This window comes from Apodemus sylvaticus, chromosome 3, assembly GCF_947179515.1.
Source record: "Apodemus sylvaticus chromosome 3, mApoSyl1.1, whole genome shotgun sequence".
Lineage (NCBI taxonomy): Eukaryota > Metazoa > Chordata > Mammalia > Rodentia > Muridae > Apodemus > Apodemus sylvaticus.
In genome coordinates this window covers 165,784,552-165,811,593 of record NC_067474.1, presented here as the reverse complement: position 1 = coordinate 165,811,593, position 27,042 = coordinate 165,784,552, and the positions used below count along the sequence as shown (strand labels likewise).

General features: G+C 44.9%; 1 protein-coding gene and 1 long non-coding RNA gene across 12 annotated transcripts in view; one reads left to right on the top strand and one right to left on the bottom strand.

The window, feature by feature from the left end:
* Rere (arginine-glutamic acid dipeptide repeats) overlaps positions 1 to 27,042 on the bottom strand; it is a 332,839-nt gene that overhangs the window by 41,263 nt on the left and 264,534 nt on the right. For all 11 annotated transcript variants that reach the window (XM_052178233.1, XM_052178237.1, XM_052178236.1 and 8 more), the window contains one exon: positions 9,035 to 9,115. In XM_052178233.1, the coding sequence (XP_052034193.1) occupies positions 9,035 to 9,115 (81 nt within the window). The remainder of the gene's footprint in view (positions 1 to 9,034; positions 9,116 to 27,042) is intronic.
* LOC127681699 (uncharacterized) lies at positions 9,066 to 16,604 on the top strand. The gene is made up of 3 exons (XR_007977150.1): positions 9,066 to 9,667; positions 9,974 to 10,925; positions 15,109 to 16,604. It is a non-coding gene; the product is annotated as an uncharacterized LOC127681699 (long non-coding RNA).

Sequence of the window (27,042 nt, the reverse complement as noted above, 5' to 3'; positions counted from 1 at the left end):
AAGCCGGGCGGTGGTGGCGCACCCTGTAATCCCAGCACTCTGGGAGGCAGAGGCAGGCGGATTTCTGAGTTCGAGGCCAGCCTGGTCTACAGAGTGAGTTCCAGGACAGCCAGGGCTATACAGAGAAACCCTGTCTTGAAAAAAAAAACCAAATCCAAAAAACAAAAAACAACAACAACAACAACAACAAAAAAAAGAAAGAAAGAAAGAAAGAAGAGAGAAAGAAAGAAAGAAAGAAAGAAAGAAAGAAAGAAAGAAAGAAAGAAAGAAAGAAAGAAAGAAAGAAAGAAAGAAAGAAAGAAAGGGGGTGGGAGGTTGGAGACAGTGAAGAGATGGCTCAAAGGTTAAACGCACTGGCTGCTCTTCCAGAGGACCCAGGTTCAATTCCCAGTATGTGCATGGCAGCACACAATTGTTTTTAACTCCAGTTCCAGGGGATCTGACACTCTCACACAGGCATACATACAAGCAAAACACCAATGCATAAAACAATAATTCTTAAAAAGGATAGGATGTCTCCTCTGTCTCCCAGTCTGGCTTTGCCCTCAAAAGTGCTAGGATTAGCTGGGCAACATCATGTCCAGTTAGATGGAGGTCCAAGCCTCATGCATGTTATGCAAGCACCCTCCCAACTGAGATACTCTTCTCTGCAAGCTAGGTTTTCAAGTCAGAATGGATTCACATATAAGGACACAACTCTATGATACAAAACATAAGCTTTAAATGGAGATATTGACTGACCATTATGACAGCTATTAACGTTTGTCTTTTTAATTCTGAAGACATACTAACACCTTCTGTTTGTTTTACCTAATAAAACTGTAGAGCTTCAAAGCACATAAGTCATGCTGGTGAGCAAGGGCAAAGGAAACTTTAAGAAGTGTCCAAAAGGAATAATGATAGTCCTTGGGTCCTTGTAGGCAGCACTATAAAGTCCAAAGCAAGGGCCAACAAGACAGGTTTTGTGGATAAAGATTCACTTACTGCCAAGGCTGGACATCTGACCTTGATCTTCAGACCACCCCCGCCCCCAGAGGTGTTTTTAAAAGTCCATTTAGGGGCTGGAGAGATCACTATGCTCTTCTAAAAGTCCTGAGTTCAATTCCCAGGAACTACATAGTGGCTCACAACCATCTGTAATGGGATCCAATGCCCTCTTCTGATGTGTCTGAAGAAAGCAACAATGTACTCTATAAATTAAATAAGTAAATCTTTTTTTAAAGCCCATTTATAAACAATTTCTACAAATGCACTGCATAAAAATAAAACACTCTGGTGTCACTGTCAGTTTGCATGTGCAGGATAAGTCCACGAACAGGTGTAGGACACACACTATAGACAGCAAAGGGCCAAGCCTCAGCTTTAAAAACTGCCTTTTCTTTCCAATACTGGCACCAAATTTCCTCGACAAAAATCACACACCTGCTGCACTCACACAAGGGAAACAGTCACACCCTCTTACATCACTTTAGGTAATGAAACAGTGCCTGTTGGCATATTGCCCTACACCTGCAAACCCAGGACTCCAGAAAAGAGACAATCTCTAGTTCAAGGCCAGCCTGAGCAATAAAAGCCCTGACTCAACCAAACAAAAACAAAATACTCAACAGAGAGCCCCAGGCCATGGATACACTGAGGCAGACAGCCCTCCGCACCACAGCACACTTGCTGCCAAGCTGCAGAGACTAGGCTGGGAGACTTCAGACAGCTCCCAGAGAGAAGCTGTGCAGAGGACAGCGGTCAATTTCCTGATGACTAATCCCTCAGATCTACTCACATTTCTTCCCCAGGCTGCTTGCTGTGCTAGTAAAGAAAGCAACATTTAAAGGTTTTTGCTTGTTTGCTTTTTAGTCTTTGAGACAGATATCTGTCTCCTACGCGCTAGGATTAAAGGAATATACCACCACCATCTAGTGAATAAAGATCTTTAAAATATGAAATAAGGTGCTACAACTGTGTTTCTCTTTCCATACTTAATTTTACTTGTGTGTTCAAGAGCACCTTCAGAGACCACAAGAAGTCAGACCCTGCCAGGCAGTGGTGGCACACACCTTTAATCCCAGCACTTTGGGAGGCAGAGGCAGGCCGATTTCTGAGTTCGAGGCCAGCCTGGTCTACAGAGTGAGTTCCAGGACAGCCAGGGCTATACAGAGAAACCCTGTCTCGGGGTGGGGGGTGGGGGTGGGTGGAAACACATCCAAAAAACAAACAAACAAACAAAAAAAGAAGTCAGACCCTTGAGCCAGAGTTATAGGTGGTTGTGAGCTGCCCCACATGGGTGCTAGGAACTAAAATTAGGTCCTCTGGATAAGCATAAAGAGCTTTTGACCACCAGTCATTTTCCAGACCCATAACTGTATTTCTTTCTTTTTTTTTCTTTTGGGGGCGGGGGAGGTTTCGAGACAGGGTTTCTCTGTGTAGACCTGGCTGTCCTGGAACTCACTCTGTAGACTAGGCTGGCCTCGAACTCAGAAATTCGCTTGCCTCTGCCTCCCAAGTGCTGGGATTAAAGGCATGTGCCACCACTGCCCACCCATAACTGTATTTCTAAGAAAAGAAAACTGTGTGAGAGTTGGAGGGGGGAAAAAGCTTTATATTAAGAAACTCTATTGGGCTGAGTGGTGGTGGCACAGGCCTTTAACCCCCAGCACTTGGGAGGCAGATCCAGTTCCAGAGGCTCTGACTCCCTCTTCTGACCACTCTACCAGCACTGCCTACACATAGTGCACAGAGATACATGCAGACAAAATATTCGCCTACAGCCAATAAATAAATGTTAGAGAAGAATGAATATACCCTTGGAGGGTTAGGGTTTTGAGGCTGTGTAAGTAATTCCCAAGCTTTACTGAACAACCTCAATTTTCCTTAAGTCTGTTAAGCCATCGTGGCTCAACAGGCAGGGGACAAAGGACCTGAGAGCCTGCACTGTCCACTCTACTGTGACCAGTTAAGACTAATCAGTGTCTTAACTGGAGGAACAAAATGAAAAGCAGAGAAATTCTCAATGCTGACCTGTAGCTGTCCAACAGCTGCCTGTTCTCAGATTATCAACCCATGCTTTCTTATGTAAGATTAAGCGTTGTTTACCTAAGGTTATAATCTGAAATTAAATAAAACTTCATGCTGAACACTGGAGTGGTTCCTAATCTCTTAATGTTAACAGAACTTTGATGACTCATTTTTCCATCTGGGAAAACATGCTGATACGGGTCATTCTGTCTAAAGACATAATTCACACAGAGCTATTCTGCATATCATCTGTAGAATTTGCCCCCAGAAACATGACTGATTTTCTTGCTATCTAGCATATTAAAATTTAAATCTCCAACACTTCCCAACCCATCACACAAAGCTAATAAAACCTAGCTGCCCCTTCTCTGGGCAACCCAAAGCCAAAGCCTTCGACGCAAGCCCAGATCCCCTGCACAGAAACCCAGATCCCCTACACAGAAATACACCCTTCTGTGCACAAGCTCATCCTTCATGGGCCTGCTTTACAACTGTCTCCTCTTTGCCTTCTTCACCCATGACATGGAATGTTTCTCACTGACTGACCGGAGTGAGAATGCAAACTGATGGTAGCATTCGGTACCACCACCTACACACTCACAAATCACAAGCGTTCAATCTTTACTGAGGTAGTTGTTGAAAACTAAAGCGGAGAAAGAAGGAGATCCAAGACGTCCATGACAAGGGCTTCCATGCCTTCCCTCTCCACAGGCTGCCTCTCTAGGTTGCTTCTTTCCTACAGAGCTGGGCCAAATCAAACTGTCTTCTTGCTAATCTGCACTGCATCTGAGCAGGAGCCACTGTTCCACATCGGCGAGGGTGGAACAGTGCTCCTGTCCACGCTCCACTGTGAGTATACGCAAAGCCTTCAGAGGACAATCTCCCAGAAGCCACTCTCCTATCCAAATAAAGCAGCATGTTTGCAAGGTGGAGAGAGTCCATCCTTGTATTTTGAGTATAATCATCCTGAAATTTGGGATCTGTATTATAAGACAGGTTCCCTGTGGGTGATTCAGGATCTGAGTCTGTTAGGCCTATTTATTTTTAACATCCAAGGCCAGAGGCCATGTAACTCATCTACCCAATAGCAGAGGGACAGCACTTAAAATGAGAGACCTGGCTTGGATGACAACAAATTCCAGAACATCTGGGAGGGAGACTCTGTGTGGGGCAGAGGGGCTAGCCCTGTCTTCTCAGAAGTGCAGGACAGTTGGCAGTGTTTACACAGATACACTAACACCCAGACCTCAGTGTAAACAGTTGAGAGATCTGCAGTGGACAGCCTCAGTCTTTCTGAGACACTGTTCATTCCCAGTATTTTATCTACTAGTCATATATTTTATACGTACGGTAAAGGAAGGCAAATGGGAAAGAGGAAGGAAGAACTGGGATTCTGCACAGCTGTAATTCTAAAAGGATCTGACTTGTTATTCTCTTGGGTGCCATGAGGTTAACACGTAATACCCACTCAACTAACCCTCTGTAAACAGTTGGTTTTCCTGAATCACAGCCACTATTCCCACTTCAGCGGGCAGCAGCATTGGGAGGAAAGCCAGACCTAGCCCCTGCATAACAAACACCAGAAACCAAGTGTTAGGAAAGCTGATGTCCACTGCACAGGCACTTTCTTCAGACATAGCCTGCAGTGAATGGGAGAAATGGAGTTCCTTCAGGGTCCTCCAGGTTAAGGCTCTGCTCTGCACCCATGCAGTGCTCCTGTAGGTGCTCTCTTTCACCTTTCCCAAGTAACCCAAGAGAAAGGACAGGTGACTGAAGAAAGCAGCTCCAGAACAGAACCACTGCGTGCATGGTGTGGTGGTAGCGGCAATGCAGAGCTCGGCAGTAGAACACTCATCTAGCATGTCAAGGACCAGGGTCCGATCCCTAGCAAGCACACGTATATGGTACACAAAGACTTGTTTTCAACAGAAGGTAATAGACTGGAAAGAGAAATCATTTTTATATACTCTTTATAGATTTAAATCTCATTTAAAATTTCATGCATGGTCTAAGAGCTTGGAGTTATTACATGGTTTCACAGGAATCAAAAAACAAAAGTATCCAATAACCTGCCTGAAGCCCACAGCATGAGTGGCAGAGACAACAGTAGTTCTGTGTAGCAATAGTTAATAGTACTGCAGCCCTTTCATTCTTTTTTTCTTTAAAGCTTTTCTTTTAAAAAAATCTTTATTAGCTAGGCAGTGGTGACACATATATTTAATTCCAGCACTCAGGAGGTAGAGGCAGGAGGATCTCGGTTAGACTGAGGTTAGTATGGTCTACAGAGTGAGTTCCAGGACAGCCAGAGTTACACAGAGAAACACAAAACAACATCCTTAGCCACCCCAATAAAACGAATACCAAAACTAACCATACAGACAAAACAAACAAACAAACAAACAACAAAACCCTCCCTCTATGTGCACACATGTGTGTGTGTGTGTGTGTGTGTGTGTGTAAAACATTTTGGGGCTCAAGACGTAGCTTAGAGATTAAGAACACTTGCTGCTTTTGCAGAGAACACAATTTGGTACCCAGTACCTACATGGTGGGTCATAACTGTCTATAATTCTAGTTCCAAGGGATCAAATGCCCTCTTCTGACCTCTGCAGGTACCAGGCATCCATGTGGTACACAGACATACATACATGCAAAACACTCATACACATAAAATAATCTTTCTAGTTCTAGAAGATCCACAGACATCTTCTGATCTCCTCAGGCAAAACAACCATATATATACAATAAATATAAAAAAAGTCAGTTTATTTTATATATATACATCTATATGCCATGTGTGTGCTGAGAGGTCTAAAGAGAGTGCTAGATCTCCTGAGCTAAAGTAACAAGGGATTTAGATGCCTGATGTAGGTGCTGTCAAGTGAATTCTCTTCCTCTGCAAGAGCAGCAAGTGCTCTTAAGCTATGCGTCATCTCTCTAGAGTCTCCCAGGCCCCCACTTTTTTTTTTTTGGTTTTTTGGATTTTTTTTTTTTTTTTTTTTTTTTGACACAGGGTTTCTCTGTGTAGCCCTGGCTGTCCTGGAACTCAATCTGTAGACTAGGCTGGCCTCAAACTCAGAAATCTGCCTGCCTCTGCCTCCCAAGTGCTGGGATTACAGGCGTGTGCCACCACCACCCAGCTCCCACTTTTTTTTTTAAAAGGCTGAGAACATCTGTTTCATGCAAAGAAACACCATTTCAGAAACAGTAACTTCTCAGTAACCTGTCAAAATATGATTTGAATTTCCCACAGCACTAAGCTAAACCAGAAAAAAACCAGAGATCAGGTGCTATAGATACAACACAGGTCTCCTGACCCACCAAAGCCCTGTCATGTCCTTCTGATGTTTCAAGTCTTCTGGGACTAGCAAAGAAAGAAGCCAATAATTCAACAGAAGAAAATGTGGCAAAGTATCTAGATTATAAGAATTTTCTATAAAAAGTTTCATAACCATGTGAATTTTGTCAAGGAAGTTCTGAAACACTGGGACCTGCAAAGTTCCTCATCTTCTACAACAGAAATGAAAAGTGACCTTTGCCTCCTCGCTTAGTGGTCTGTAATGATTAGCCTGGCTAAGTAGATAGCTAAGGAAAATACAAGACAAGTGCCTCTCCCGGCTGATTAGAACACTTAACAGATTCATCCAACCACCAAACTCCTCCCAAGCAATCAGAAGGAGTGGGACCTGAGGATACTCAGCAGAAGTGTCCTCCAGGGCTGTGGACCACTCTGCCTCCTGTACTCTAGTGACAGTGCCCACAGGAAATGGCTGGAAACCGGAAGGGAATGGTGTTAGAGACGAAGGCACTGCAATGGCAGGGGGAGGCATCCCTGGAATGATAGGCAGAACCCTCTCCTAGGGCTGCTCCTCGGTAGGAAAAGGCATCTGTTAACTGAATCAGACCATGACCTGGGTGACCAGAACAGGTGGGATAGGACAAACCGACACTAGGAAACCAGGTAAGTAACACTGTACTGGGTTACAGGTCAGTCCAGCCAGGTCTGCTTTCTGCTATTCTGTTGAATAAAACTGTCTTGTTTCCCATATTGCTGAGCAAGAACAAGACCCTGGACCGACTCCCAGCATCCCCAGCTCCCACCTCCAGCTAAGGTTCCGATTTAATCCTCAATCGTACTACTCTTCTTTTTTCTACCTAGCTTCCTCCCTTCCATTCCTACAAAGCATCAAGATAAAATGATTGTCTAGATCTTTTTGCTTTACAACTTTCAGCAGATAAAAGGGACAGATAAAGTCTAGGGCAGAAGGGTTGAGATAATTGCAAGGGCTCAATCCTAGCACCAGTAACAAAAAAGATCTGAGCTGATAGGTAAAGAATGGGCTATCAGCCTGAAGAGGTGGAGCACGCCTTTGGAAGGCAGAGGCAGGCGGATTTCTGAGCTCAAGGCCAGCCTGGTCTATAGAGTGAGTTTCAGGACAGCCAGGGCTACACAGAGAAACCCTGTCTTGAAAAACCAAAACAAAAAACAAAAAAACAAACAAACAAATAAATAAAATTTAAAAAAGGACTGGGCTGTCAACTTAAGGACTCATCTCACTGACTTCTCCACTCAGCCCAAAGAAGGCTGCTACAGGAGCCAAGTCGCTAATTGTTTTTTCGAGATAGGGTTTCTCTGTGTAGCCCTGGCTGTCCTAGAACTCATGCTGTAGACCAGGCTGGCCTCGAACTCAGAAATCCGCCTGCCTCTACCTCCCAAGTGCTGGTATTAAAGGCGTGCACCACCACCGCCCTACTACAAATTTTTAAAGTATGTAACAAACTTAGAAAAAAATGAGATTCTCAGAAAACTTAAGGAGAGTTTCTACATTGCTGCTGCTCTGCTCTCCATTACAAAATCTCTTCAGAACCTGTTCTGGAAAGAGTAAGAAACAGATTGTTTCCACAATACACCTTAATATCCACAGTCTGGGTCCTCAAAGGCATTCTCGGTGGCCCATCTCAGCACATTTAGATGCACAGTAATGATTCAGTCTTAACTTAGTTACCATTAGCTGGAGAAACCAGTTTACTTGGAATTTCAGAACCTTTATTTCTCCCCAGTTATCAGGATTCTAAATGTATTCTATAGTCCAGAAAAAAACTGTTCATTTTTAATAATGAGTAAGAGTATTAAAAACCAAGAGGAAATAAGTTGGAAACCACCAACGCTGAGCAAAACAGCAGACTAACAAAAACCTACCATCACGTTTGTAATGGAGATTCTTCATTAACCCCTCTCTTCCTAAAAGCCAGATTAAATGTCAATTATAACCCTCCTAGGTCGGAGGTACTTCCGGTCACTGGGTCAGGCTTGGAGTTGCCAGCAGGGTGAGGTGGGTGGTCTACCCCCACCATACTGGAGGCAGGCAATTACAGGTAAGCCAGCTTTTACCCTTGAGCCATCACCTACCAAGGAAGACTACCCCGCACGCTTTCCCACAGCAAGTTCTTCAAAAGCAACGGTCAGCGTTTGACCCTCAGCTTTGGAAACAGCAAAGGAATTTTTTAAAGCTCCCATTAAGCAACTAATAAAAACCCTTTTCACTACAAAGTGAAAACATTTGAAGCTTGGACAGTAGGATTTAAAAGAATTTTCTCCTGAGCACAGCAACCTTAATTTAAATAAACGGAGGGGAAATCCCAGCAGAATTCCATAAACCTTCAATTCTATCCTTTGGCTTGGTCTATGACTTTTGATAATTACCAAATCCAAACTAGCGATAAAATGCCATTTCCCATTCCAGCCACTGGATTTAAAATTAGATGTTAACTCTCTAGCGATCCCTTCCCCCAACTAACTCTGCTCTTCCCGTTACAACACGTTCTTCAAAAGGGTAAGCACAATATGTCACTCTGCTATCTTAAAACCACCAGCTGAAGAAAAGTAGGAATTCGGAGGCCAGCCTGGGTCAGGCACAGCTCCGGGTTAAAGGAACCATTTCCTAAGCCCAGATGCGAAGAAGCGGCAGGAACTGAGCAAAGGAAAAAAAAAAAAACAAGTTATATAAAGTCCGATTGTACTCACGGTTTCCTTATTGGGAAGCAGCTCCTTTCTGATTCTGAAGAAGTTCTTGCCGTATTGTCGGAGCCCCTTAACGAAGCGTTTCTGTGATAAAAAAGAAACAAGTGAGATGTAAAAACCAAAACCAAAACAGGATGTCAGCAAAGCAAAGATATCTGCAATCAGCAGAAAAGCAACCACAGAAAAGTCTGAGCTGGGGAATATTAGCCAGGCTGGAGGCTTTCAGCGGCACAGCTGGGACCTGCTGGCAGAGCAGGGCAGCCCCCGGCCTGCGGGGAACCACAAGCAGCGCCCAGCGCCGTGCGTTTCGAGAAAAGCAATCGGAGCTACGACGGCCTCCGGGATCCACAAGCTGCAGGAAGGTGCAAACAACAAACAGCCTGCGTTGCAATAAACCAACATAGCTGCTTTTCACCCGCGGAAGCAGATGCCTTCGCAAAAGTGTCTCGGGCCGATACGGCCCTCTTCCCAACCCCTAACCTCAGAAGCCCACAAGGAGCCGGGAGCCCCGGAGCCGGGAGCCTCTGGGGTCGAGCTCCCAGCCCTCCCGGTCCGCCTGACCCGAAGCAGACTTTCACTTTGCCCGGTTCCACGAGCAGCTCCCACCTCCGATCCGAGGGAACCTCGCAGCTACAGGTAAGGAGGCCGCGCCCGTCCCCGGGCTCCACAAAGCGCAGGGCCAGGCGGCCGCGGGCTGCTTGGCGTGTGACCGCGGCGGGGCCGCGCGGGGCGCGGGGCGCGGGGAGCGGAGGGCGCCGGGGGAGGAGGCTGGAGCGCGGCGAGCCCGGCGGCGGGCGGCTGCAAAAGGCGGCCTGGATCGCCGCCGCGGCCCGCCCGGCTCCGCCCCGCCCGGGCCCGCAAGCAGCCAAGCCTTCGACTTGGCCTTCTCGGGGTCCTCCCTGAGAGCAGGTCACCGCAAAGGCGAAACTTGCTACCCACCAGGGCCAGGCCGCATGCCCACAGAGAGGAAGAGAAACCCGCGCCGGTTCCTCCCGTCTGCCGTGGCCACTCCGGCCCGCGTGGCTGAGACGTTTGCTCCCAGGCCCCGGTATCAGCCTGTACTTCGCAAGTGATCACCACGGAAGCGCCCCAGCCAATAAATCAGCTGCCCACTGGGAAGAGAGGCCTCCCACTCTGGGTGTCAGAGACCCGCAGGACAAACACAGAGAAGGGCCAGACCTGGCCTACAAGACCCATCTACAGCCTCCCACTCTAGTCCTGCAGGCTCTGCGAGTTCTGAGTTCTCCCAGTGCTGGATATGACTCATCACTGTCAAATTTCAATATAACTGATATAGTTCAGTGGGAAAATTCTGAGGCACAAGAAAGCAGTGCACACTCCTTGGGATGAAGAGCAGACTTCTGGTACTTGACTTCTGTATCAGTCACGCGATCAACAGGCAGCCTGAGCTGCACAGAGCACCTCTATGGAAACTAGAGCAAGAGAAAGCTCAGTCCTCAAGGAGTTCCAATCAGCCCAGAGAAGCAACTAGGTACATATGGATCTGGGGCCTATAAAGAAAGCAGCAGAGGAACAAAGGGTGGTAGGTGGGGCTAGGAGGAGGAAGCTAGCTCTGCTTGACTTAGGGGTCAGGACAAGAAAGAGCGCAAGCCTGCCAGGTGGGCGCCAGCTGGGCTCCCAATTGACCAGGAAGGACATAGGAACATTCTGGAAGCTCCAAGGAGGACAAGGCATGCAGAAGAACTGACTGCTTATAGATGAGACTTAGAGGCCTGTGAAGACCAGGTTGCAGAGCTTTGAGAAATTAAGACCAATGGCAGACCAGGGGTTGAAGGCGGAGCTTTCCTCGGGAGGCCCAAGTTGTGGAGTAGGAAGAGAGCAGCAGAGGCTGGTGGCACAGCACTGTAGGAGACAAGACCCCGAATTCACTTTGGTGAGTTACTGTACACCTAGCACTGGGAGGAACTTTGAAAAACCTTGGCAGGATGTGTATTTGACTATGACTGACTTTTTGCAGGTAAGATATGTGCATGTAGTCATTATAGAGCACTCCAAGGTACTACCTGAAAGAAGCAAGGGGCATCTCATCTGGGCACCAAGGGACTGCTGTGGCCTTTGGCAGTCTAGAACATCTTCACACCAAGGCAGGATGGCAAGGAACAGATTACCAGTGGGAGGAGAAAAGTGTTTGTAGGGATAGAGGGAGCTTTGAGAAGGGGAGATGGTTGGCAGGAGATAGTTTGCAGGGTGGAAAGCCAGACTGTGGCATCAAACGTAGTTAGTGCCCAGCAACATACAAGATGTTCACCAGAAGAGAGAAAAGAAGGCTGACTCCAGAACATCTGGATAATGTGATAGAGCAGGGGCAATGAGGTCAGAGTCTGTGCTTTCACAGATCATGAGAAACACCATTCAAATCAAAAGTAATTATTAAGTATGTGCTATATCATCCCCAACCTAAGGAAGGTCTATCATGAAACAGATCAAAGTCACCCAGCCTCACAAATCCTTGTTTCCCAACAGTCTCCACGAGATTCAGTCTGTTGGTAGCTGTCCTGTGACTGTACACTTTCCAGTTCATTTAACACCAGTGTGCCAGTTCTTCCGTTCTGAGATCAGTTGCTCAACCCTTACTTCCTGCCCACCTATCACTCCCAGGTCCAGGCCCCACTCCCAGCCCTCCCTCCTGGAACTCAGCTCACCATACAGCCATGACAAGCCTTTGCCAAGGAAAAATTTTAAACCTACAGGTTTTAAGCACATTGCGACCCTAGCGTGGAAAGGTAGAAGCAGTAGGATCAAGGTTATCCTCAGCTACGTAGCAGATTTGAGAACAGCTCAAGCTACATGAAGTCTTAAAAACCAAAACAACAAAATACTATGGCTTTCCCCATCAGTGCCCATCATCTTTCTCAGCCCTCCAAAGACTTAACGTTGCAGGGTGGTACTAGTGCTAAGTCCTGGTGTCAAGGCCTACCCTTCCTTTCCATCCGGATGCCTGATCATGTCATTAGTCTGCTTCCAGGGTTCCTGTAAAATAAAGGCTCGAATCCCTCTTGCTCCAAAATCAAACTCCTGCGTCCAGCCCACTCATTGATTTATAGGAGACTTCATGTACTCAGTGTATAAAAGGCAGGAATCCTATCACATTCCACATTCCTTCCTATGGCACTGGGCAGCTGGTATTCTCAGGTATTTGAAACAAGTGAAGTCAGCATTGGCTCATCATGGAAACAGACTAAGAAATGGAGAAGGAGCCATAGCCGGGTAGCATGGTGCTTGCCTGAAATGCCAACACTTGGGAGATAAAGGCAGGAGGGTAAGGAATCCAAGGTCACTCTTCTATACAATGTGAGTCTGAGGCTGCCCTGGCTCCATCAGACTCTGCATTAATTAAAAAACAGAACAAAGAAACCAAAGCAAACAAACCCATACCAAACAAACAAGGACCACCACAAAATATCTGCTCTGAGCTCTGGAAGCAGAACTGGCCCGTGTCCATGTCAACCAATCCTCCGTGTGTCACCCAGCCCAATCATTTTCTTATCCTGTAAATGTGCTTCCAGGGTTGGCTTTGGTTTTTCTACTCTTCAAAATTCCCAGGACAACCCCCAGTCTCCTGTGTTGTGGCTGTAAGTTTCTGGAAGGATACTCACTGTGTCTCTAAGGTTGCATCTATGAAGCAATCCCACGGAGAACACCCACAAGGCTGTCTCACAGGCATCTCAAACTAACTACACTTCCAGAGATATGTACTGACATCTGATGACGAGTGCAGATCTATCTCTAAGAAAAAGAGGAAGTAACAGCTTCGTGTGGCCTGTGCTGTTACTTCTCTATGGAAAGCCACAGGCCTCAAAACCAACCAGACATCTGCTTCTCAGGGCAGCTTCACCTTGTGGTTTACCAGAAATGCAGTGCCCTCTAAAATGGAAACAAAACCAACCCCTCAGAGCCCACGGTAGCTGGACGCCATCAGTATATGAGACCAGCTTCTCAGGCAGGCAAGTCCATCCCTCTGCACACTGTCTCCACACGAAGATCTTGGTGTTTCCCATAGTAACTTGATAGCTACCATGCTGACTTATGTTTACAGAGAGGAATGCTAAGCCACGAAGTTCATGGTCATGGTGTGTTTCTTATGTCTTCCAGCAACTGGACATGAACTCAACACTTGTAAGGTCTTGTATACTATTTCTGTGATCCTGATGGTGTGATGTCAGAATGCCAGGCTGCCAAGGGTGACGAGAAAGAATAACTGTGGTAACTGGCTGGGTCCTAGCCAGGGCTAAGTAGCCCTGCTTACTCTAGCCATCACCTGCACTTGAATGTGACTGCTGAAGCTGACACTTGTTTCTTTGGTTCTTTGCACCTTGGGAGCAAGGCCTCATTGTTGTCTATGCATGCGTCCTTAACCAGCTGAGACCCAAACACAATCCTGTACTTAGCCATGGCAACTCAGGAGTGAGTGTGATACAGGCTTGTCCCCGGAGTCCCTAGTGGGGAAAACTGGCTTTAGAACTGTGACCAGGGGCTGGAGAGATGACTCAGCAGTTGCTCTTAGGGGTGCATTTGATTCCCAGCACTCACTCAGTGGCTCAGAGCAGGTGGAACAGCAGGTCCAGGGGAACTGACAACCTCTTCTGGCCTCCGAGGGCATCAGGCACCACACTTACATACATACAGGCAAAAAAAAAAAAACAAAAAACAAACCATTCACATGAAATAAGTGAAGAGTGCCAATATCTAGTACCACTAAAGTTGGGGGGCAGCCTGTTTCCTTTCCCTCCCCAAACTCACCCTTCCCTTGCTCCCCTTACCTAGAGAATAGATTTAGTCATGAAGTTAAAAACTCACTAACTCTGGCCATCAGTAAAATGCTGAGCATCCTACATTCAGGACTTAAGACATTGTGCCAGGACAGCCAAGGTCACACAGAGAAACCATGTCTTGAAAACCAAACCAACCAACGAAACAAATAAATAAAAACCCACCAACATAAAAGGGCATTTTGAAGACTGGCCATGTGGCTTAGCATGGAAAGGGGCTTGCATCTAATCCTGATAACCTGACTTCCATCCCTAGGACCTGCAAGTTGTCTTCTGACCTCGAATGAATCTTATGGCATGCAAAAGTCCCAACAAAACATCCTGACACACACAAATAAACAATAGTTAAAGAAAACATTTTTAATAAAGGCAGATGTTTGAGCTTAATTTTTTGGGGGGAGGGATTTTTGGTTTTTTCAAGACAGGGTTTCTCTGTATAGCCATGGCTGTCCTGGAACTCACTCTGTAGACCAGGCTGGCCTCGAACTAAGAAATCCGCCTGTCTCTGCCTCCCAGAGTGCTGGGATTACAGGCGTGGCCACCACTGCCCTGCTTGAGTTTCATTTTAAAAAATTGTCAAATTCTGGCTTGGGATTAGAACAGATTTTCAGCCATTTTTGAAAAGGCCTTAATCATACTCTTGCCATTTTGTGCTATGTGGTTATGTGAAGCTGCGTCTCAACATTGATATTATAAAATCTAAATACTGAATAACTTTAAAAAACCCCCAGGGGCTGAAGAGATGGCTCAGTGGTTAAGAGCACTGACTGCTCTTCCGGAGGTCCTGAGTTCAAATCCCAGCAACCACGTGGTGGCTCACAACCATCTGTAATGAGATCTGATGCCCTCTTCTGGTGTGTCCGAAGACAGCTACAGTGTACTTACATATAATAAAGAAATAAATCTTAAAAAAAAAACAACAAAAAAAAAACCAAAATGTTTTAACATCCTGCATTACTACTCAACCAAGATGCCTTTTATGTCAACAAGCCCACCCACATTACTAGTATGCAAATATGCTTCTGTTGCTAATAGTAAAGTTCATACATTTCTTTATGATTTGTTATCAGTATGTGTTTGAGGTGCACATCTACAGCACATATCCGTCTACCTGGGTACCTATCATCCACATGGGAGGGGCTGAAAGGAGAGCACTTGAGAGGTCCGTGTGCAGCCTACTCTTTCTGTTTTACAGAGAATTCCGACATGGCTGTTTAGTCACAGCCATTCCCGAAACGGCAAGATGCTTACAGAAATAAATGCAGAAACATTAATCTTCCTCTCCAGGTTAATGTGTCCTGAGGTTCCTGTGCTGTTGCTGGGGAACACCTGCCTGAGCTCTCGGTGCACAGCGGGCTCCACACCCACTGCCGAGCTCTCCTGTCCACCCTGAGACAGCTAGCTGGACCTGGACAAGAAGCTTCATTCACCATTAGTCCCACCAATCAGCAGAGTGGCAGTTTATGCATGGCTTGGCGTGGAAAGGGTGGTGAGGTGTATCTAATGCAGCAGTAAGATGGCCGCTCGCTACCTTCATAGCCACTGCCTCAGGCTCTCCGTGCCAGGGCCTTCCTGATCACTACAGCCACCATAGGAGGCAAAGCTTCTAACAGCTCCATCTCAGAGATGAGGAAATTATATGGAATCTAGGTATCAAATCCTTGATTCAGGGTAGGAGGGTCAAAGGTAGCAGACATAAACAGGGGGAGCCTAGAGACTTGCACGGGGTGCAGACATTAAAAGCAATGTACAGGTCAGAGATAAAGGTTTCTGTTTTAAGATAAAGTATTAAAAATATCTATAGGGCTGGAGGGATGGCTCAGTGGGTAAGAACACTGACTGCTCTTCCAGAGGTCCTGAGTTCAAATCCCAGTAACCACATGGTGGCTCACAGCCATCTGTAATGAGATCCAATGCTCTCTTCTGGTGTGTCTGAAGACAGTAACAGTGTACTTACATATATAAATAAATCATTAAAAAAAATCTATATATGGGCAGGTAAAGGTATCTCATTCTTTATCCTTGTTTTGGCCACTTAAACAACCTTTGCCTTTTACATAAAATTCCTGCACCACTCCCTCCCCCAACAATAACAAAAGACTCTGAACATCAAATTGGAAGTTACAAGACTCATGAGAGAAAGGTGAGACCTGCAGATGATCAAGTGTGCCTGTACCCATAGATCACATGAGCACATGGCTCCCTCAGAAATCATCTGACCTGGGTCAGTAGCAGGGGAAAGAGCAGAAACGTGGGGGTTGGACTTCTGCATTAGCCACTGGCTGAGAGCTTTCAAAATTAACTCCCTCTGGTGAATTTTAACTAGTGTATCACAGTCAGAAACTCGACATGACTTCTCTACTTGGTCCTCTTGCATAACAGTTTAGAAAACACTGTAGGTATTAAAATGAGTCCCACTGTGAAAATGGCCTTCTGCTCTATCCTGTTTGCTGCACAGAACTTGATGTTAATAATGCATTGGTTCTCAGGGGACTGAAGAGCAGGCAAATCTGCAAGTAAGCAGCTTCCAGTCTCCTACTGCCTACCCAGAGACACACAAAAGTGAGCCCTTCAGCTAGGCAGTGGGAAAACTCTACCCTCTGTTTCCTGAAAGGTAGAAAGGCAGGACAAAAGGTGTCTTTAATTTGACTAATGAGGGGTCTCAGATCAGAAAGAGTACTGGCGCAGGGCGATGGTGGTGCACGCCTTTAATCCCAGCACTTGGGAGGCAGAGGCAGGCGGATTTCTGAGTTCAAGGCTAGCCTGGTCTACAGAGTGAGTTCCAGGACAGCCAGGGCTACACAGAGAAACCCTGTCTTGAAAAATGAAAGAGAGAGAGAGAGAGAGAGAGAGAGAGAGAGAGAGAGAGAGAGAGAGAGAGAGAGAGAAAACAAACGAACGAACGAATGAGAGAGAGAGAGAGAGAGAGAGAGAGAGAGAGAGAGAGAGAGAGAGAGAGAGAGAGAAAACAAACTAACGAATGAACTGGCCCCTCTCCAGAGGGCGCACTGCATCATGGATGGTTCCTGTTCTGTGGTTGCCCTGCCCTGACTGAGAGCCCACTGGTGACAGTCTAGTCCAGTGTAGCACACAGCCCTCTGGCAGTCAGTTACCATCACCCCGTTGCCCTCTGAGAGTCACTGCTGTATTGCTCAGAGATGCAGCATCTGCTTTAGGCTTAAGCACGTACACCCTAAAGAAAGGTGTCCCAGTGAAATACCATTTTGGCGAAACACAGCACCACAGTGTGCCTAGGCGGAGACCACTGCTCCTGGTTTCTGCCTCCAGTTTAAATACATTCCACAATGGCTAGTGTTATTCCAACTCAGTTGAAAGTTTAATTAATGTCAGAGTTTCAGTATAACAAACTATGTAAACTATTGTTCCTTTGAGCCAGCTATGGTGGTGCACAATTTTAATCTCTCTCGAGGCAGAGGCATTTTCACAGACCACTCTCTCCATATGTTCCCCTGAGTCAAACTTGAATACACATTTTATTCAGAGAAATAATGTCCAGTTTCATGCCCTGCTATGAGGCGATATGGGTTAAAGATATGACAACCTCAGGCTCTGGGCTAAGGACATGACCGAGGGGTGCTGGACCACATGCTCGAAAGTGGTCTAGCCCTGAGCCTAAAGAATTATCTAAATCAGACGTGGAACTGGCGTGTACATGCTAAATGCTTGATGTGCCCATTCACCCTCAACACTCTGCTGCACTCCTAAGGCCCGGGCCCTCCCTGCAGGACTCCTTCTGTGATCCACATGCTTCCTGGGCATAGAGTTCTGCGCTTCCTTCCTTCCTGGATCTCTAGATCCTCTGCATACCTCACACCCTCACATCCTTTCATTTCAACAACTGCACCTCATCTGTTGACTTATTATGGAGAATGCTCTCCTGGGACTGAAATTAGAGAATAAAACATTTCATAAGCATACAATGCAATACACAGCTGTAAAGGCCCATGGCTACTCTGGGGACTCCAGGCTGCCCTGCTATACCTCCTAAGCCTGTCCCCACTACTTGCCAGTCAGACCTGACACAGGATCAATCCTAACTTCCTGGAGATCCCCCCTGCAGCATATCTGAGCCCCTGAGGCTTCCCAGCTTCCTTCCCTCTTAGCAAGCTAGTGAGGCCCTTAGATCCTTTGGTACCTACTGCTATCGGCAGCAGATGAGTTACAGAAGCACCTGGTTGGAGTTGAAGGTGTGATTTCTTGGCTGCTTGCTTTAGCTACCTGCTGCCATGCTTCCTCTGACATCCTGTGATCATTGTATTTTGCTTTTGGTCATGGTATTTTATCACAGCAACATAAAAGTAACTAGTACCAGCAATAGTAATAGAAATTCAGCCACTCTAAACCAAGTGGTGCTGGCACATGCCTTTAATCCCAGCACTGGTTACCCAGGACAGCCTTGTCTACATAGGAGTTCCAGGACAGCCAGGGCTACCCAGAGAAACGCTGTCGACAACCAAACAAGAACAAAACAAAACCAAAAACCCAAACCAACCAGCCAAACAAAAAGTCCAGCCATTCTGGAAGCATCAGACTGGAGAACAGGTCAGACAAACCCACCCCACAGCCTCAGCTGCCATGTCCTAGCTTGGGAATGAGGGGTTTTGAAGATTCCAGACCCACAGCCCACCTGACTGTGCACAACCACAACTCACATACTAGGGCTCAGAGCTGCTCCTCAATCCCCCCCCCCCTGCAGAAATGGCGGGAGGGCATATTTCTAATGCTGTTTTCAGGATGGCTTTGTCTGTGATTGTTAGGAGTAATCTGACTTATGTAGATCACTAAAACCTTAAACATGGCCACATCTGGCAGTATACACATGTAGTCCCAGCACTTGGGAGGCAGAGGCAGAAGTTTAAATCCAGCCTTAGCTATAGTACAAGTTTGAGAGCAGCCGGTGGTACATACAGAAGACATAAACAAAGAAAGCAAACTAAAATCCCTTCTATCTTAACATTAGTCAGGTATTAATGTAAATAAAGAAGCAAATTTCTGCTCCTTGGACAATAAGCAGGCTCTGCTCTAACAACACCTAGTTCTGGCCATCACATGTGCTGCGGGACTTGACATACAAGATACTGCCAAACTGTAGAGAGGGAAGGGGCTGCTTCAGGTGTCACAGCCCCCACTACTGATGGCATGGAGCAAGTGGGCCTCAATCCTAGTTTATTAATTATATGAGCAACCTGGAGGTGACCGCAGTCCTTCCAGATGGACTGGCTTCATTCTGTCTGTCCATAGGCCTCTGCTACTAAGTGTCTAAATACAACTAACAAAACCAAAGGCTGCCTTATCTTCTCCAACAAACACCTACATGATTACTAGAGGACTCAAGCTCTACTCTTCCTACCAGATACCTGCTTACAATAAACAACAAACATTTTTCTATTTCAATATCTTTGTGTATTGACTACTACGTCTCTGGTTGTCTGCTAGCAAATGAAAATTACTATATTTTCCATTCAAGGACCACATACCCAGTGGGAAAATGACCACATGTCAGATGGTTTAAGTAACAGCTGAGTCCTCCTACCTACCTTTTCTTTCCTTTTTTTTTTTTGGATTTGGGTTTTTCGAGACAGGGTTTCTCTGTATAGCTCTGGCTGTCCTGGAACTTACTCTGTAAACCAGGTTGGCCTCAAACTCAGAAATCCGCCTGTCTCTGCCTCCCAGAGTGCTGGGATTACAGGCGTGAACCACCACTGTCCGGCTCTACCTACCTTTTCTATGACTATGAGTTAGGATAGATGACTGTGTCGAGCATACCAGAGTCCTTGCCTTCAAAGTACTGGCCCAGTCAAGTGAGAGGCTAGGTAAACAGCAGATCAACAGGTGCAGAGATTCAGCTGGGTAAATACATCTTGCCAATTATTGGCTACACAGCTACATTCAAATTAAAAATAACCTAGCACTAATAACAGAACCCAAACAGCCATTCTCTCCCTGTGATATCATTCAAGAGTCTCCAAATAAATGCTCCAAAAAGTGGTTCAGAAACATGCTGTTAAATGTTCAGCATTCATTAACAAAGTCTATCTCAGCACAGAGCCAAAGTGGATAAAATAAAAAGAACTGTAGCTTGTCTGTTAAACTGCAAAGGAAAACAGTCATTTCAGTGAGGAAGTCCTTTGTAAAACCTGTTAAAAAGGGGTGGGGGCTGTGTCTGAAGCCCTTGGTCCATTTCCCATGGAGGCTGCAGCAGCACAGGTCAGGGCTAGGAGAGGAAAAGCTGAAGGATCACAGGTTGATAGGTGTCCTACACTACACAGCAAATTCACGAACAGCCTGAGCTACAAGAGGCTATGTCGCAAAAATATGTCTTCATAAGTATTTACATTATAAAATTATATTTATGTAAGTATAAATGTATTTATATTGCATATAAATATATACTGTTTATATATATAGTTTATGTGTGTGTGTGTGTGTGTGTGTGTGTATACACACTAGTGACTTACAAATAACAAGATGTCCACAACGCCTGATGGTCACCTTTATGGAGGTGCACTGCACAACTCTGGGCAACAATGACCCGTATTCACACAGACATGTGATTTCAAATCAAATATACCACATCTGTAAACTACTGAGACTACTCTTGACTTTCCGAATCAGGAAAAAGCACCATGGCTCATTATAATTCCTGGTAAGGAACTTTATTTTCCCTTTATATGATATTAGCCCAAGTTCCTCACTGAACTTAGTTCAACTAAGATATCACCTCCCAAAGCAAAAAAAAAAAAAAACAAAAAAAAAAAAAACCCAAAAAAAACCAAAACACATCAGCTGGGCATGGTAGTTCTCACCTTTAGCACTAGAACTTGAAGGCAGCAGCAGCAGGCTGATCTCTGTAAGTTCAAAGGCCGTCTGTCTGGTGCACACGGTACATTCCAGACCATCCAGGGCCAGGGCTACGGAATGAGACCCTACTCAAAAAGGAAAGAGAAGAAAAAGAACCCACAAAACAAAACAAAACAAAAGATTACGAGCCCAAAGGGAAGGAAAATCAATTTCTTTCTAGGAAATGTAGCCCAGTGGAGCTAAGAAGCACTTCCATCAAAGTCAGACCTCAGTCATCAGTAAGATTCCTGCCATTCAGTGGTCACTGTCTCTTCCCCATCACGGGCACCCTGTTTGCTCATTCTGCCCCCATGAATGAGGGCTATCACACTCAGCCAAGTCCCTAAAGGGAGGATCCCTAGATAGAAAGCTGGTCTGAGCCAATCACAAGGCTGTCCTGCTGGCTTCTGTTTAGAATAACAGTGCTCCCATGATACCTCACTTTTGCTGAAAATATTGATACTGACGGAACATGAACACAGCTGTGTGTAAATTACACACAAACAGATTAGCTCTATCTGCTTATAAGAAATATAAACACACTAACAATGCATTTGCATTCACAGTTGGACACACTGGGCTGCAAGCTGAGATTTTCCTGCCCCTCCCCACCTCCCATCTGATACAGAAAGTGGTTCCCTGTACTTGTTTGTTGGAGAAGGTATTTGAGGTTATGAAAGAGATACTGCCACAAGAGCTGCAGAGTTTCATTTTGCAGGAAAATCCAGCTTGCTATAGTGACTTTAGTTAGAAGGCTGTGAGGAAGTCAGGAGTGGGGGCAGGGCACACATCCTGGAGGTGAAGGCAAGACAACAGTAAGTTCAAGGTTAGGCTGGCCACACTAAAAGACCATCTCAAAAAAGAAAAGTGGAAGTTCCGTGGGGGATGGTAGAAAAGGCAGTATGGGAAGAAGGAGAAAGTGGGAAGCCTGGAGTGTTGAGAATGAACAATCAGAGGCACACACAGATACATGTGTCCACACACTCCAAAGAGACCCACCATGACACCTGTTAGCAAAACAGGAAGTCTTGGTCTTCTGAAACATGTTTTTAAGAGAGTATTTTATGGGAAGCAATTTTAGCTTCACAGCAAAGATCAAGTAGAAAATATAAGTATCACCCACATATCCAATTAAGACTTTTAAAAAGCTTGTTTTGAAAAATAAGAAGAAAAATCACCATTTTATGCTTGTGATTAAATCAAGAATGCACAGGGTTTGTTGTTGTTGTTGTTTAAAGGCGTGGCTCTGGTTCCAGGCTTGGTTCTCACAAGGCCCCACAGCCGGCCTCAATGACACTGCTCTGGCCTGGCCTCAACTTCTCTTCAAGAATGGTGTCCTGAGTGTCTTATTCACCACAGAAAGTACTAGCTTCAAATTTTTGAGCATTTCTGGCCAGGGATGGTGGCATAGCTATTAATCCCAGCTCTCAGGAGGCAGGGGCATGCAGATCTTTGTGAGATCTAGACAAGCCTGGTCTAGTTACTACAGTCTAGGCCAACCAGGGCTACATAGTAAGGCTATCTTAAAAAAAAAAAAAAAAGAAGCCAGCGGTGGTGGCGCATGCCTGTGATCCCAGCACTTGGGAGGCAGAGGGAGGCAGATTTCTGAGTTCGAGGCCAGCCTGGTTTACAGAGTGAGTTCCAGGACAGCCAGAGCTATACAGAGAAACCCTGTCTGGGGGGGGGGGGGTGTAAAAAAAATTCCAATAACAAGATGTGGATACAACAAGGACCTAATTTTATTCTTGTGTGTGTGTGTGTGTGTGTGAGAGAGAGAGAGAGAGAGAGAGAGAGAGAGAGATAAAAATCCTCCAATTAACTTCTTTCCTTTATTTTTCCTCAATGTAGTTCCTATAAACAGAGAGGGGGAGGGGAGCGAATGAGGAGATCCATTTCTAAGGCTTGGTTTATGGTGCTTACAGTTCCACTAATAAATCATCTCCCAATCTGGGCTTGGAAAAGCACTGGCCACGGTTTGATTGCTCCAGCCCAGGTTGCCAGGCAACCAGCACAAGGGGGAAGTCTGAGAAGAGCTGACAGATAGCCAAGTGGCTGAAACAACAGCCTTCTCTCTGTCACAAATGTGTTTCAGAGCACCACTTGCCCACCTCTGCTCTCTGCTAAACACGACATGACTGTAAAATCAAAATCAAAAGGCCGCTGTAATAAAAACACACTTCCTGCCCAATTACCAATTGTTAAAATGCTGTGGGGAGGCCCAGATCACACAGTGTACTGCAACAGAAATGTGATACTGTAAACGAGATGAAGTCGGCAGCAGCGTTTGAGAAACCTGATCTAAATGCAGCCTTGTCATTTCAAGTCAGGGGACCTGGAGCAGAGGAAATCAGCAACCCAAAAAAGCACCAGAAGGAAAAGAAGGACTGATAGAGGGTGTTAAAGGGACAAACCAATCAACTAAGATGCAGGTGAAGATCACAATTGCTTCATAAAAACCAAGAAATTCTTCAGCTGTTCACTGTGGCCTAGAGACACGACAGTGTCCTCTCTCTAGTGGACTTCTTCAGGGTAGATCAAGGACCTTTCGGGAGTCACACATGTTGGTGGATCCAAGTGGATTCCCAAATGCTTAACTGGATTATCAGAACTCTCAGTATTCTTAGGATGTCAGTTTGACTAGTTTGAGGTCCGAGAGTCTAAGGAAACACTTGAAGCACTAGGCCGGCGTCCTAAGCCAGCACACCGTGCCAACAGGTGTAAGAGCATCAGCTCTGGGCAGTGTGCTGCTATGAAGCCATGGTACTGAACCTGACATCTTGAATGCTCTGGAAACAGGGGCAATCTTTAACCTGTTTTACCATAGACACTTTGTCATTCTGGCCAACCTAAGTCTCTTAAAAACAGTTTGTGGTTGCCTAAACACATGGGACTTCAAAGGGAGCCAGAGATAATGAAATTCCATCACTAAAACATTTTAAAGTTTATTTTTATGTATGTGTTTGCCTGCATGTATGTATATGCACTGCATCTGTGCAGTCCCTGAGGCGGCTAGAAGATGGTATCTATCATATACCTCAGAACTGGACTTAACAGGCTCCTGTCAGCAGTATGCTGGTACTGGGAACAGTAAGCCAGGACCTCTTGAGAACAACCAGTTCTTACCAGCAAGCCATCTCTCCAGCTCCCACCTAAACATTTTAAAAGGTGTGCTAAGTTAACAGTAAGGAGCAAATCTACCAGAGGGGCTGCTATATGGGAAGAGGTAGTGTGCATTTTTTTCCAGTGTGAGCTCACATGGGCTTCAGAGCAAGGCGCAGTATTTCACCAAAGCCATGTCAGCCAGTTCATGCCAGGGCACCTAGGATGACCTCTTTATATCACCAGGCCATATCCTACCAGGTCTCCAGGACTCTCCCAGTGACTAGATTCAAATAGTTCTAAGGGAATCAATTTCCAAACCCTCAACTTTCATAGGATTCATCTGTCAGAGAGGGCCGGTATCTACCTTTCCTTCTCCTCTCTATTTGCTTCTTTGTCTGTTTTTTTTTTTGTTTGTTTTGTTTTGTTTTCTAAATTGTTGAGACAGGGTTTCTCTGTGTAGCCTTGGCTTTCCTGGAATTCAATTTGGCTTGAACTCAGAGAGTTCCGCCAGCCTGCCTCTGCTCCTGAGAGCTAGGATTAAAGGTGTGCCTCACCATCTCTGGCTTTCCTTCCTCCCCTCTCTTAGGAGGAAGCCCTAGTGCTCTCTGGGCACTGCAGGAAGCACAACTCAAGGCCCAGGGCTAAGTCAGATACTTTTTAATTCTTTGTTTTCAACCAAATTGAAGTCTTGATGAAACACCATCTGTTAGGCAACTGAAAACAGAATCCAACAACAGATTATACTTTGGGCATTATTACGGAAGAAACTCAAGGAACTCAGTGGTGCTAGCAAACCCTAATTCCCATCTGTTTATTCACAGAAGCATGGCTTCCAGGCACTTACATTTACAAATAACTGACAAACGGGAATAACCAGAATATAATCTCATTCTAATGTTCATCTAAGAGCTAATTAAAAAAACAAAAATCCATCACATTAACCAGGCAGCGGTGATGATCCACACTTGTGTATGATGTATGAGTTTTTAGTTTGCACGTGTGTCTGTGCACCGAGTTCCTGGTACCTCTGGAAGTCAGAAGAGAGCATGGGAATGCCTAGACTGGAATCACAGGCATTGTGAGCCACCATTTGGGTGCTGGGAACCAAACCAGGGCCCTCTGCAAGACATTAAGCGATCTTAACCACTGAGGAGTTCTCCAGACCCCTATTTTATTTTAAATGTCAACATTTGTATATTGGAAATTAAATCCTCCATGATGTTAAAAAAAAACCAAAAAAACCCATATACACAACAAACACACACAAAAAAGAAAACAAACCACAATGACAAGACAAGCTATGCTAAATGGCTACAGGTCCAGCTCAGAGTGGAGTATTTTCTAGTATACAGGAAGCATTGTTACACTGGAGGGGGAGCCAGGAGGTGCAGGGTTTAGAACCTCCTGCCTTGGCTGCACGGAGACTAAAACAGGGAAGCAGTGCGAGGAGTCCCTGGGACACTGAGGAACTTCTCAGGCAAGTTTTTCTGTTGCTTTCTTTTTTTTTCTTCTTTTTTAATTTGTTTATTTATTTATTGAAAAGGGAAGTAGCCGGGCAGTGGTGGTGCATGCCTTTAATCCCAGCACTTGGAGGCAGAGGCAAAGGCAGGCGGATTGGATTTCTGAGTTCAAGGCCAGCCTGGTCTACAGAGTGAGTTCCAGGACAGCCCAGCCAAGGCAGAAACCCTGGGGGGGGGGGGGGGAGGGAAGTAAAAATACTTTATGATAAAATTAAAGATTTGCATGGAAAATATTTCAGATAAACACATTAAAACTGACAATTTTCATGGAAAATTAAGGAGTAATGTGTTAGACATGTAAAACATTGCTAAATTAATTGAAATATGGGATAGAAACATTTTATGATAGAATTGAAGATTTATGTGGAAAATATTTCTGATAAAATTGTAGAAAAATGTAGAACATGTTAGAATTGAAGATTATCGTGGAAAATTTTATATAGATATAATAATGGTAGGTATAAAAAGTATTCCTAAGTTGATTGAAAGTGGAATTATAGCCGGGTGGTGGTGGCGCATGCCTGTAATCCCAGCACTCTGGGAGGCAGAAGCAGGCGGATTTCTGAGTTCGAGGCCAGCCTGGTCTCCAGAGTGAGTTCCAGGACAGCCAGGGCTACACAGAAAAACCCTGTCTCGAAAAATACCAAAAAATCACACACACACACACACACACACACACACACAGAGAAAGTGGAATTATAAACATTTTCTGATAAACTTGAAGATTTACATGGAAAATGTTTCTAATAGAATTGAAGAAATATATAGAAAAACATGTTAAAATTAAAGATTATCATGAAAATTATATAGACAAAATGATAGGCATAATGATAATTGTAAGTTGATTGAAGGTGGAATTATAAACATTTCAGATAACATTGAAGATTTACATGGAAAATATTTCTGGTAAAATTCAAGAAATATATAGACGAACACTTTGCTAAAATTGACTATTTCATGGAAAACTTTACATATAAAATGGTAGATACAAAAACCCTTTCTAGCCTTTAATCCCAGCACTTGGGAGGCAGAGGCAAAGGCAGGCGGATTTCTGAGTTCAAGGCCAGCCTGGTCTACAGAGTGAGTTCCAGGACAGCCAGGGCTATACAGAGAAACCCTGTCTCGAGGAAAAAAAACAAAAAACAAAAAACAAAAAACCAAAAAACAAAAAACCATAAAAAACAACAACAACAAAAAAACTCTTTCTAAACTAACTGTAGGTGGAATTAGAAAGGTTTGTGATAAAATCAAAGATTTACATTGAAAACATTTCTGATAAAATAGAGGAAGTATATAGAAAGACATAAGAAAATTGAAGATTATCATGAAAAACAATGCAGATAAAATGGTAGACATAAAAAAAAATTACTAAGCCGGGCGGTGGTGGCGCATGTCTATGTCTTTTTATTGGGGAATTGAGTCCATTGTTGTTAAGAGATATTAGGGAATAGTGATTATTGCTTCCGGTTATTTTTGATGTTATTTTTATGTTTATGTGGGTATCTTCTTTTGGGTTTGTTGGAAGATTACTTTCTTGCTTTTTCTAGGGTGTAGTTTCCCTCTTTGAGTTGGCATTTTCCATCAGTTATCCTTTGTAAACAGATATTGTGCAAATTTGGTTTTTTTTTTTTAGAAGATTTATTTATTTATTACATGTAAGTACACTGTAGCTGTCTTCAGACACTCCAGAAGAGGGTGTCAGATCTCATTACAGATGGTTGCGAGCCACCATGTGGTT